Genomic DNA, 14,341 nt, shown 5'->3' on the forward strand with positions numbered 1-14,341 from the left:
ATCATTTATCATCATTTTTTATGAAATTTTTATTTTCAACCGTTCATTTTTAGACTATTCGTTTGATAGGTAAATGATACCAAAAAATTATGAAATTTAGTTTCCAAGTACTTTCAATAATGTAGATCAAGTCTAACGGAGCCGATCGTCGATTTGGAAGCCACATCATTGAAAACAACTTGGTAGCACAGAGACTTCCATGCTACCGATAGTATACCAGCCTACCTCTTTCTCTCTCTCTCTCTCTCTATATATATATAGAAGATGTTGTTTTTAATTCCCTCTCTACATTTACCTATAGTTCGTGACTGGGATTTGAGGCTTGATATAAGTGTGGAAGACGATGCTCTCGTCTTCTCCGACGAGGCAAACTCGCGCGCAGAGGTCTAACGAGCCGTCGCTTCCCCCGCCGACCATTTTGCAGGCCAAAGCGACCACCTGCAAGCCTTGCGTGCGCCCGTAATTGTCCGTCGAGCTCTGCAAACTCATCCTCGACATTCGAGAGATGAAACCCTGAAAGAAAATTTCAAAATCTCATACCAGATCATTAATATGATGAGCTATTCACTGCATGAAACTATATATAATTTCTTTTTATCACTTAGGCTAGTTATTGATCTTGTGTTACCCTTGACAATGTTATGTAGGTTTTCACCGGAGCTACAGTTTTTTTTTTTTTTTTTTAACAGATAATTAGATGAGTGCAAGTAAGTTTTTAATTAACTCTTAATTTATATGTAGCAAAAGAAACAGCTTAATTAAAAGAATTAAGGCTCTTAAGATCAACATATACTGATCTCATATTAATTTGATACCGAATTTACTGAAGTGCGGGAATATTGGCATGCAGTGCGATGAGCGCGAAGGGCGCTCGAGCTGTCGAAGATGTTCAAGCACAAGTTGCACCCGCGAATGCCGAAAATCCTCGCACAGTCGACCTTCGGAAGTGGTCCTTGAGATAAAGAGAAAAAGGGTATGTATATATATACATTGATATATAAATCCATATGGAATAAAGGGAAAGAAGGAATTGTGCATAGCTTTTTTTTTTTCACAACTTTGTGATTCTATCTTACCTATGAGATGTTCTCTGAGTGACTCAAATGATCTACAATGTTTTTGGCATACCCCACACTTGGGCTCATGGGATGAGTGGAATGAGACTCTCATGTGTTCTACTAAGTGCTCCATCTTGTTGTATTGCCTAAAACATGCTGCACATTTGTTCCTGTGTATAAAAAATAAAAGAAAAAAAGAAAAAAAAAAGTCACTTCAAGTATTAATTATTCTTCCTATATAATCTATATGACTATATGTACACTGTATTCTTTTTCATGTTGTTATATATACGCTTTTTCTATATAACATTATGAGTAGGTTATTATGGCATTCATATGTGTATTATTACTAAGGTCTCAAAGATTAGGTAGTGATGATGCATGCATTAATTTGAATATGTTGGGATATTCACTGAGATCAATTCCTCCTTCATCTCAAGTTTAATATTCTCATCAAATTACTCCTTAGATGAGGTGATAATTAAATAGAAATTGATTATTACAATGCATTTTTTGTCAAAATAACCTCAATTAGCCAGGGAAAGACAAATAAACAAGATATATAATTAAGTGATCAAAATATGCAACAAGGCAATTAAGTTCGCAAGGCATCATGAGTCTATAACAAAAATATATAGTGAACTCGATTTAGGCTCATGACTTGCGAACTGAGAACGAGGGGGTGGAAAATATTGCTTCCAAAATAAGTATTATTCCACATTATATCCAGTGTTATACCTTTTACCTTTTTTGTGTGATTCATATCGTGTGCATGTAAACAGATCTACAAATTAACAAGCACTCAATTGTTGAAGCACTTGCTTTGCAATTTGTATGCAACATTTCATGCACATAATATCTGTATAAGTACAAAAATAATAACAGTTTGATATATAGAAAGAGGGAGACCTAAAGAGAGAGAGAGATCCACAGAGACAGTTTGATATATAGAAAGAGGGAGACCTAAAGAGAGAGAGATCCACAGAGAGAGAGAGAGAGAGAGAGAGAGAGAGAGAGAGAGAGAGAGAGATGGCTAAGAAAACTATATGTTACCTAAGATTTTCCGAGGAGCCATCCATTATCTCTCTAAGTGAAATATCACTAGCTAGGGGATAGGATATACAAGCTTGGTGATAATAAGTGGGTGTGGGTGTGGGTATTTATATGCAATGGTTGGGTAGTTAATATGTTATGACCATATATATATCATGATTCATGAAAGATGTAGCTAGTTTGTTAAATACAAAAAATATCAAAAAATATCAAAAAGTAAATCGATAAAGAAAGAAGAAAAATAATGCACGCAGATAATTAATTTACATAGTTTGGCTACCGGCATGCATCTACATGTGAAAATGGAGCGAGAACTTTTATTATCATCGAGACTACTGTAGTATAAAACGATCCCTCTCTTACAAATTATGATATAATGAATGTCTATATGTTTTTTGGTTAATGCAAAATTTTGATAAATTAAGTTAGTCTTATTTTGTTTATCAATCAATCTAGGTGAGTAATTTTTATTAATCCAAAGAGAGACAAAAATGAAGTATAGATGAGCATGGATCTGTTTCATTGAATATTACCCAATCCCATTTAGTATATGTACCTGATAACTTAGAATTATATGGTACATTAATATCCACACGTACATAAACACATGCATTATTCTGAAAAGAGAAATACATATACATGTGCAAAGCTACTCAAGCAGAGCCTACTTAATTGCACCCTTTACTTGAGTTGTTTTTGTTTGTCCATGTACAAATTTAAGTTGTTGTTGCTGGGGTCTCTCTCTCTCTCTCTCTCTCTCTCTCTCTCTCTCTCTTGTGTGTGTGATGTGTGTGTGTGTGTGTGTGTGAGGGATCTTGAAAAGGATATGATCAGGCTGTGAAAATTAGAGGAATTTGCTTATGGATTCCTGAGAATTTCTTTCCAATCTTTTTGACTGGAAATGACTGGCTTTGCTTACTATATGTAGTCGCTACTAGATTCTTGTTATCTTAAAAAAGTGAGATACCCTAGTCAAAAAGAAGAGGTTGAAGGATCCGAATATGTAACCAGGCCAATAAGGTACAAGGGATTTATTACTCTCTCTCTCTCTCTCTCCAAACTCAAACAATGAGATGAGCTTATTGGTTCTTATATACGCTGGAGTCAAAAGGCTCTCTCTTTTGTGCACTCCTAACTATTATCACATACTATTATCACATACACCGTCCTTTCCTAGTTGCATGTGACAAGATTCAGTGGCGAGGGTCAGCATTCTATCATGTGGTGGGAGGCTGGGTTGGGCCGAGACATGTTCGAAGTGACGTGACGCTGGATGGACCAAATCACAATCGAGACCTATGGGCGCTATGTCTGTATGCTTTAAGTGAATTAATTGTGTATTTCTGATAACTCGAGACCAATTTCAGTTTCTAATGCGACCTTTTAATATCATATTCGAGTGCACGAGGCTCCTGTCATTTTCTAGCTCAAAAAGTAAGATAACATAGTTCTGAAATGACAACACTTATTTGGCATTCAGAATTGGATGTGATATGTTAAATGAGAGAGCAATGTTGGATCAGAAGAGTTAATTAACAATTCAAACACTATAACAAAATATATTTAATTTAGACCACGCTTTACTCTAGCGTCTTCAATATTTGACATGTGCCGACACTATATATGATTAAGTATCGCCAATAAACATATTTTTACCAAATGCTGATAAAAATTTTCCGACGATATATTAAAACGTTGATATATTTATCTCGACATGTTTACATCCATGGGTTAGAACGTAGTCGAGATTTTTATTATAATTTAAGTTTTGTACAAAATATGTCTCTCTCATAAAATTTTAGTTCCAAAAAGTACACTCGTACTCCTTATCTATCATGCTAAATCAATGGAATAAATTGTACATTTATAATAATGGTGAAATTCTAACACAACGAGAAACACAAATCTACTAAGACTAGGAATAATCTCAATAAAATAATATTAATGAAATAAACAAAATAAAATAGAGTTAGAAAACCTTGCAGCTCGAGAATTCGAGACATGCATACTGAACATACTTATATACTAGCTAGGGTGCTTCTGTTGTAGGCATAAATAAAGTGGAGATACTTATTAGAAATGATCATAAGTTTTATTGCGCATAGAAACCTTGTGAGAGATTCCTCATTAATTACATTCTAATATGTTTATTTATACTATTACAAAGAACAATTTTTTCTCCGAATTCTCTACGATATATCTAGGCTCAAATTTTCACCTATCATGCATGTACTTGAAGAAGACGAGGAATTGAAGGAATAAGAATTGGATGAGCTAGCATGCAATTGGAGGACGCTTTAATTCTCCTCATAGATTCTTTTCAACTTATTAAAGCAAAAGAACATCCATGTAGATTTTGGCGCCATATATAACGCAAACCAACCTTAGTAAAACAAAGGAAATGGCGTCGATAAGCGGACAAAAATACGGTAAAAAAGCATTGGAGGAAAGAAGAAAAGAGGAGGATCTTGGATAAAAGAACACGAGCTGATTATTCCCTTCACCTTCACAGTTTCAATTGTTCTAATCCATGTGAATAAAGTTGTGGCCATTCATCAGCAGAGATGAGACTTCATTGAGTGCTACTCCACCAAGTTGTGGATTCACCACTAGTAAGCTCATGAGATATGCCCTCAATGGCTCCATCACTATTTTCACATCTCTCTCTCTCTCTCTCTCTCTCTCTCTCTCTCTCTCTCTCTTTGTGTGTGAGCATGCGCATGCACGTGTGTACGCACTCTCTCCCTCTTTCTACGTCTCTCTGTATGCGTACGTGTGTGTGCATGCGTGTGCGTGCACGCACATGCATCTCTCTCTCTCTCTATATATATATATGTATGTGTGTGCATGAGTGTGGGCACGCGTATGTGTGCACACACACACACGCACTCTCTCTCTCTCTCTCTTCTCCTTCTCTCTCTTTGTGTGCGTGTGCGTGTGTACGAGGTACCATGTAACAAATACAACATTGATCTCTAGTGATTTTATACTAGTGTAGAATTAATGTAACTTAACCCCCAACACCATAAGAAACTCTTCTAGATCTACAACATGAATCCACACCATGTGTGATTGCAAATCCAAACCAGCTGTTAAAAAATAAGCTATATATGAACATTGTTAACAAATTAAATTGTGATAATTAGTTATATTTGATATATACTATTTGGTTAAGTTTGTGATCTACGAGGGTAACCACATACTATATATATGTGAACATTATAAACAAAAAAAATTTCCTCAGACTACGTACGAACTCCATTTATTTCATCTAAATTGAATTTTTTTCGCTAGTGAACTTAAGTTCACATTGCGTTGTTGTGATTGAACGCGACCTACATTAGACTTTGAAGAGAATTTTGACCAAAGAACTTCAACAATATTACCAATCTACTATTCTTTTTCTTTTGCTATGTGTCGCCTTCGATATTGACATTAAGGAAGAATAGCTCTCCTTGGAGTGTGCGACACGAGCCATTAATATTACAATCATAGAAATGCTTCAACTACCTTAGAAAATTCTACAAATTGCAGTTGATAAGTCAAATTTTCTTTTATTAAATCAAAAAACAAGTTGAATCACAAGTTTAAAAGGTAAAACGAATTCTCAACCGACACGTCAAAAATTAATCTAACTCATTATTTGTCAAATAAGCCTGAGAATTGAGAGCACAAAAGTTATGATAAAGTTAAGTTATTAGGCAAGAGAGAGTCCACTTATTTCCAAGTTATTCAAAAACTTAACTCTTAGGTTTATTGGGTTGTTAGGCTTTTATATATTGGGCTTGGGCCTAGAAGATTTACACTCTAAAATTCCTTACCTTAATTTCCTTTAATTGAGGATTAAGATTAAGAGTATGAATAGTTGTTGCAATAAAAACCCTCAAAAATGAAGAGTTAATTGACCTCTTTTTTTTTAGCTAGAATACTTCAAATACATGGGTGCAATTATGATGGATATACTTCAAATAAATGGGTGTAACTATGATGGATATGCAAGTGTGTGTGTGTTATATATATATATATAGAATTGAGCTCCTATACTTTTAAAAGTACCAAGTTATTACTGACCGTCCCTAGAGCAAGTGGCAAAGGGCTTGGTGGTTGGTACCGGAGACCGAAGTTCGAATCCTGGTTGATTCACATTTTCAGCTAAGTTTATTTCTAAATGAAATAAACGAAGCGGATAGCGTGCTATCTATCTCTCTCAAAAAAAAAAAAAAAAGTACCAAGTCATTGGTGCTTGTAAGTTTTCGGCCTTTGGATTAAGGAATGTGCAGTTAGGATGATGTGGGCCCTCTAGGGTTGAGTGAGTGGTTGGTTGAATAGTATAATATAACAGGTGAAAATGATCAAAGGTATAGATCTAACGGTAAAAAATTTACAAACACCAAGTGCTTGGTGCTTTTACAAGTATCATAATCGCATTCAATTTTTATGATTTTCATGATAAATTGCCTATATAGTGGTTGCGAAGGTTTAATTGTAGGTTTTGTAGGATTCAGAAAGAGCATTCTTGTGAGAGAAAACTATATATAATACCATAAATTAAGATGTTTTACTTCTCGATCAAAACCATTGCATAACATGGCAAATTTTCGGGAACAAAACATGTTTTTTACTTTTTACTTTTTACTTTGCAAAACATGTTTTACTTCTCAAAACCTTTGCAAAACATGTTTTTTACTTTTTTATCAATTAATCGAGAAACTATATTTCATCATTGAACATTGTATAATTAGTTTACTAATTTGACCTAAAAGAGAGAAAGCCAGTGACTAAGATTATCCTTAAACAAGATTCAATAATATGGAGAACAATTGATCAATATTTGCTAAAATAAGAAAGCAAAAATTAAAAAAAAAAAAACGAAACACAAAAAAAAACAAAAACAAAAACAAAAAAAAAGGAGATGAGTGAACCAAATGTTTTACTCCATGCTAATCTAAACTAATTTATTGCACCTGATATAGGGAGATATATGTCGACAATGCTCGAATTCTCCGTTATATTAGTTAATACTAGCTATTTAAATTAGACTCTTACCTTACACGCGAATGAGGATGATAAGACTATTCCTGTAACTATGTGCTTAAAAAAAATAAAAAAGAAGAAAAAGAAATAAAGGTATATATATGTATTTATTAGTAAATGACAAGATTCAAATTGCATTCATATATATATATATATATAGGTATATTTTGGTCCATCCAAAGCAAAGTATTTTGTAGTGATGTGAAGAGTAGGTAGTGAGCTTTTCAAGAGACTACCTCTCCATCTATTTTAAAGCCATCTAGTGATAAAGATGCCATCTAAAGAGAAAAGTATTAATGGCTATATATATATATATATTCCATGCTTGTTGTAGCTCCTCAATCACTTTCCCACCAACCAATTTATCATTTTACTTTTGGTATCTCCCCCATCAAATTAAACCTACTAGCTATATATATAGCAACCTAATGCATCTAAATATCAAGGACAAATCATCTATAAATACAAAAAGATCCTCCATTTAATTAATTATCTTCTCACTACATATGCATTAATACAATTCATTTGGCCCCTCATCAGTTGATAACAAGTGTACAAAGTTGCCTAATTCTTCTTTAGGTATTTGGTACACTCGTAGAAGCCAACAACAACACAATCATGGAGTAGGTTGATCGAAGAAACCTCGCAAACGCAAAGCAGATAAGCGACAAATTAAATATTGACATGAAATAAATCAGAAATCATATATATGTATTAACTCATATAACAAGGATTAATGCATGGTAAATAATTCTATGCTATTTCCATGCTACTTGGAGAAGCAATTAATTTATACATATCTTATAATGTCCATCAAAATTGATCAGCTTCTACATATACCTCGTAGCGGAATGAGTCTTGTGCACCTAGTAATCCCTTTTTAATAAAAATAATATTCTTAGAATTAATTACAAACTGATCTGAACTTTCAGAATTATTATAATTAATTAATTATATAAGTCCCACAACCCAAATTAATTAGTTGACTAAATATTAACGCATCGCTATGGTAAAATCGATAAATTATCTTAAATTAAATATTGACCGATCATCAATCACAACACTACCACTGTACCACATCACTTGTTAATAATATAACAATATATCCTAACATTCTTGCTTAATGCTGGCTTATACAATTTCATGTACCATTCATTTAAACTAATTAAAGTTATATCTTTTTTCAAAAAAGAAAATTTGAATTAAATGCCCATTGTCATAAACTAAAGATATATATATATACATGGTATGGGACTATCACTTCTTTTTCATAAGCTTAGTTTGGTCCATATATATATATATAAACTTGCACTGTACAAACTTGGTCATTTTTTTTCCCCCACTCCTACTTGGAATCCTAAGTCCTCTATATATAAAGCATTTTGCAAGATAAAATCAACTTTAATATACAAGATTTTGCAAGATGTTTGCATTTTTTTATTTTATTTTATTTTTTTCCTTCCTTTTCGTTTGGTATGGTTCGGAGGTCCCTTTACCTCACTCTTGTAGCTTAATTCATTTTTTTAATGAATAAAACAGGTAGCGTGCTACTTTTCTGTCAAAAAAAAAATTATACAAGATTGAGGACACATGAGAATAAAAATATACAAGTAATTGAACACTGATGAGTTTATAAGCACATGTGGCAATGACAAGTGCTGTGGACGTGTCTATGTTGTTCAACATTTATTTTGGAATGAGCTCCATTAGAGCATAAATATGGTATGCAAAAACTATATATATATATTAGTGTGACACTACTAATTTGCATCTTAAATATTAACAAATAAAAATAAAGCACAATTAAAGTGGGATTAGTTCAGCTTTGCTTTTCAACTAGATGTAAGCTAGCTTGACTTGGTTTCGAAGCGAACTTCTCTACTTTATTCAAACGTTATAGTCGACATTTTAAAAATAGATAATAATTAATAAACCAAAATTTTACTCGAGCCCATAAAATTTTCTCTATATATAGCACAATATATATATATATATATAGAGAGAGAGAGAGAGAGAGCTAGACTGGTATACTATCGATAGCACGGAGGCCTCCGTGCTACCAAATTGTTTTCAATGATGCGGCTTTCAAATCGACGATCGGCTCCGTTAAACTTGATCTACACTATTAAAAATATTTAGAAACTAAATTTCATAATTTTTCGCCATCATTTGGCTAGTGATCAAAAGGTCTCAAAATTGACAATTTTAATGATAGATATGATGCGTTTGTGAATTTAATAGTGTAAAGCAATTCAAATCTGATGAAATTTTTTTAGAAATTTTTTTTCACTATTTAGAGTAAGATCAGTACCTCTGATTTTAAATTCAAGTCTTTTATCATCATTTTTTAGGAGATTTTTATTTTCAGCCGTTTATTTTTAGACTACTCGTTTGATAGATAAATGATGCCGAAAATTTATGAAATTTAGTTTCCAAATACCTTCAATAGTATAGATCAAGTCTAACGAAGCCGATCGTCGATTTGGAAGCTGCATCATTAAAAACAACTTGGTAGCATATATATATATATATATATATATATATATATATAATCCAAATTAATTTAAATAACACTTTTTAAGATATTTTCTCATTAAATGCAGAAAATAATGCTCTTTAGCTAATAAATTTTTTAAAAAAAGAATCATAAAGGATAAAGCATTAAAAAGAATTTCTCTTTAAAAGAGGCCACAAAAAAAATATGTTCCACCAATCAACAACGGTACGAATCAATAAGTTATTAAACGAGGAGAGTGTGTTACAATAATAGAAATTTAGGGGTGGGAAAAAAAAGAAAAATTAAATTAATTGGACGATTTTGCCCTTGTCTTGTTGACGACGACGCGGCAACCGTTGGGGGGCAATTTCGTCAAAACAAGTTTCATAACGTACTAGCTGTTGCCACCCAAAAGGTGGGCCCATCCAACCAATCGGAATATATAGGCTGATAAACACACCCCCTCTTTTTGTGCCGTATACGCATCGGAGGCCCGAGGCTTTCCGACTCCGCGGCTCATTTCGGCGTGCTTTTGTGGAAAAAGGGTGTGGAAATATCACGCTTTATTCGAAAGTGAATATGCGCGTCCCTTTCGCACGCGACACAGCACCAAACACGGGTGCCGTACGTTTAGCAAAACGCCCTCGGAGTTTTCGTTTATTTACTAAAATGCCATCGCACGGGCTCCCCAATCTCAGCCGTCCATCTACTGATTAGCCCGTCCCCGGTGCACGAATCTCAAAGTTGCTTCGGATGCCCAGCCTGGAATCACGGGCGCAGTTCCCCCTCGGTTGCCAGCTGGCAAAATGAACTGAGCGGAGAAACCATTCGCTAGACCCGGTCCACCGTGAACCAACTTTTTCGGAAAATTACTCTATTATTTCTATCGACCTACGACATGCACCGAAAACTCGTAATCAGATGATAAGTTATCTTTGCATCGACCTCGAAATCAGAGGTTGAAGATCTTTATTATATGCTTAAATTTAGAACTCATCGGCATCGAAATCAGAGGCTGAAAATCGAGTTTACATTAACTTTATAGTTGTTATGAAATTTAAAATCTAAAAGATTCAAATAACCTAAATTATAATATGGACAATTGCTTATATACTTCTGAAAAGTTCTCGACTTTCTAATTTACTCTTCTTAGAAGGCTAATATTGAAAATACCATTTTTACGTTCTAACCTATTTCTAATATACCCCTATAGTTAAAATCTGTTAATGAATTCTGTTATCTCTGTAAAATTACTATTTTGCCCTTTCAAATATACCCTTATACTATCACCGCCCTTAAGTTAGTGACACAAAAAGTATTTTGCTTTTTGGTCTTTTCAAATATACTCTTCTACTATCACTGATATTTAACTCACCTTTAATCCAAGTTAACTTAACAGGTGGTAACTATAGGAGTATTTTAGAATAACAGAAGATATAAGGGATATATTGGAAAGAACAAAAAATAGAAATAAATAAAATATTTTCAAACTTTTGAAGGGTATATAGATAATTATCCCATTATAATAATACCCTATTATAAAAAATAATGCGAAAGTTATATATAAATATAAATATTTAAATGTTTAAATATGTAAGCAAGGAGGCCACAGGGAATTTTGGGCATTTAAATGTGGGCCGTCAGATTTACGTGGGGCCCACATGAGAATCAACCGATCGGATTAGGAGCAGCTCATCGGCCACCGTCTCCCAACCGTCCGATTCTAGCGGTGGGGCCCGCACGGAGTGGGACTTCCCGCCCAATTTTCCCGGGGTTTTGGGATCACGACACCCCCGAGAGCTCACCCTCAAAACAAAATATAAGTGAAAAAAAATATATGAAGAGAAATACAATTATTATTATTATTATTATTTGGACATAATAACATGTAAATGATATATTTCACCCACACAATTATTTCTAGGTTGATAAAATGTTTAGTTCAAACATATTCAATTTATTTTCAAAAGTAATAGCACGTCTGTACAGATCTTGTTCGTTCGATTGAGATATATAATTTTTTTTCTTTGCATTCTATTGAAATAGTAGAATATATTTGTTTATGTCCAAAATCTATAAATAGAATAATGAATAGTATTTGAAAATCGGATAAACTTAGTATAATTACATACATATCCTTATAAATATAGTGAATGACAAATATATTTTTATAAAGTTCAACTATCATATATTGTTCCTATAAAAGTTATGATATTTTCAAATATGTTCCTCTAATTTGTTACCGTTAGAGAGTTGTTTATATTTTTAATTTTTGTCATCACAAATATGTCTCTCTAAAAATCATAACAGTACAATATAAGAGAGATAAAAATATTAAAAATTAACGAAAGTTAAGTATTTAACTTATGATTAACAAAATTTTTCTAACGGATTCTGACGACAGAGATATATTTGAAAACATCAGGACTTTTACAAAAACAATATATGAAAGTTAAATTTTGTAGAGATATATTTGTCATTCATTATATTTGTAAAAATCTGTATGAAAGTAACCTTTTTAAAGATTAGTCAAATACAAAAAAAGATTTTTTTTTGTTGTGAGGGGTGGGCATTTATGTAATTTGATTTTGCATAAGGGGCAGTGGCACACTTAACAATTATTATTTATTCATTTATTTATTTATGCAAAATATTAAATTGGTGCATTTATGACACACCCACAATCTCAATGAAAGGGACACACACCATCAGCTTTTGGTTCCATTTATTAAGTTTTTCTATGGCCAATTTGTATAAAAAATTTACTTATTTTGGATTTTTGTAAAATCGAGCTATCTTTTTTATTTTTACAGATTCAGTCTATTTTTTCAGCAAACTGACCAAAATACCCTTATACCTTTTTTTCTCTCCTTTTTTTTTCTCGCGTTCTTTTTTTTCTTTCTTTTCCCAGAGAGCGGCGAAGGCGGAGGAGGCGGCTTGTCCGGCGCATCCTTACCGTCGCCCGCACACCCCCGCACCTTCCTTATCTCTGACCTTGCCGAGGCCGCATCGCGACTTTTTTTTTTTTTCCTCTCCCACTCTCCTTCACCGTTTCCGACGACGACGCCTCTCTCGCTCTCCCCGTCCTTCTCGTCCTGTCCCTCTCCTTTTTTCTCTGCCGCCTCCGACGACGACGCATCTTCGCCGGCGCCGACAATATGCCGGCGCATCCTTACCCTCGCCTGCACACCCCTGCACCTTCCTCGCCTTCGATCCTGCCGAGGCCACGTCGTGACTCTTTTTTTTTTTTCCTCTTCGACTCTCCTTCACTGTTTCTGACGACGACGTCTCTATTGTATCCTCCATTAACATTTTTTTTAAGCTCCAATTCCATACTCTATAAATCCTATTTTCACACTCCAAAGGTTACAATAGGGGCATATTTGTAACTTCACTACAACATAATTAGTTAATTATAAACAAAAAATTAAGGTTAATTAAAAATTGATAAAAATGTACCCCTCGTTTTGAGATGACTCCCTAAACTTTACAGATAAAATCAAAATTGGATTAAAAATAACTTAATATTTTTTTATTTCTTTTTAATGAATATCCACAGTTATGTTGTCCATTAAATATGAAGTAAGTTTATGTCAAAATACATAAAATTTACTTTAACTTTTAACTCTTTTGATTTGAGTATCTGACCATTCAAAATTAAATTTTATTGTTCAACCTTTTAATTACTTTTATTTGAGCTAGTTCTTTTATTTTAGAATTTGGATGCACTATCGAGATTATTGAACTCAACTAGAGTATTTATATGATTTAGATGATTAGTTTCTATTTAAAAGAAACGATGCGCCAAAATATTATAACTAAAGAGCCACCGAATGACTGAAATTAAAATAATTAAAAGATTGTGCAGTATAAATATACCGTTCAAAACTTAAAAAATATCTCATGTATTATTGGTTGACCAAAATACCCTTGTTAATTCCAAAAAATTTCTTCAAATATCCTAAAATCTCTAGGGTTTACTAATATGATTTGCCGTTTAGAAGGGTATTTTGGTAATTTTAAAATAAATTTACAAGTTTTAAATAGTAGTCACGAACAAATATGTAAAAACTCCATAAAATTTGGGGTAAACTTTTCTTGTCATCTTGTCATTCAAAAAGTTGCATTTATCTGTACTGTAAGTTTTTCTTATTTCATCAAAAAACTTATTGTCAAATAAAATAATAAAGTAATTTTTTTTGAAAATTAATCTGGATTATACCCTACATAACGATATATCCTTCTAGTGAAATGAAAATAAAATCACAATATAATTAAGTTTAAACTTTAAACAATCACACAATGACAAAATAAAAATGGCTAAACTGCGCGAGGGCAAATTAAATTTTATTCTAAAATTTTTTATGTCAGAAAGATGTCAAATAGTACATACTTGAAGCAAGTTTTATTATGCTTTTTAACCATAATTTATTTTTTAAGGTGAAAGTCCAATATTGCCCCTAAGGCCTTGTTTGGATACATAGTTAAAAAACTCCATGGAATTTTTATTCTATAGTTTTTATCTAAATGAAATACGGAATCCTGTAACTACAAAAAAATTCTACAGCTTAATTTTTAAGCTATTTTGATACAGATCATACAATTCCACAGTATTTATAACAATTAAATTTCTAAAATTTTAAAATTCAAAATTCAAAATTCAAAATTTAAAATTCAAAATTCAAAATTTAAAAATAAA

At 32.8% G+C, this 14,341-nt stretch overlaps 1 protein-coding gene across 1 annotated transcript; it reads right to left on the bottom strand.

Moving 5' to 3' along the window:
- On the bottom strand, window positions 291–2,209 carry LOC109710870. Its single transcript, XM_020233659.1, has 4 exons — window positions 2,112–2,209; window positions 1,077–1,228; window positions 816–952; window positions 291–513 (listed from the first exon to the last, which is right to left on the bottom strand). The coding sequence occupies exons 1-4, from the start codon at window positions 2,135–2,137 to the stop codon at window positions 292–294; spliced, it is 537 nt and encodes a 178-aa protein (XP_020089248.1). The 5' UTR covers window positions 2,138–2,209; the 3' UTR covers window position 291.

Source organism: Ananas comosus, linkage group 5 (genome assembly GCF_001540865.1).
Source record: "Ananas comosus cultivar F153 linkage group 5, ASM154086v1, whole genome shotgun sequence".
In the NCBI taxonomy this organism is placed as follows: Eukaryota; Viridiplantae; Streptophyta; class Magnoliopsida; order Poales; family Bromeliaceae; genus Ananas; species Ananas comosus.

What these genes read in the sequence shown, in the direction of transcription:
- LOC109710870 (XM_020233659.1), bottom strand. Translation starts at nt 2,137, where the DNA reads ATGGATGGCTCCTCGGAAAATCTTAG. An exon ending in GGCTCCTCGGAAAATCTTAG is followed by an intron (nt 1,229 to 2,111) that starts GTAACATATAGT and finishes TTTTATACACAG; the next exon opens with GAACAAATGTGCAGCATGTT. An exon ending in ACTCAGAGAACATCTCATAG is followed by an intron (nt 953 to 1,076) that starts GTAAGATAGAAT and finishes CTTTATCTCAAG; the next exon opens with GACCACTTCCGAAGGTCGAC.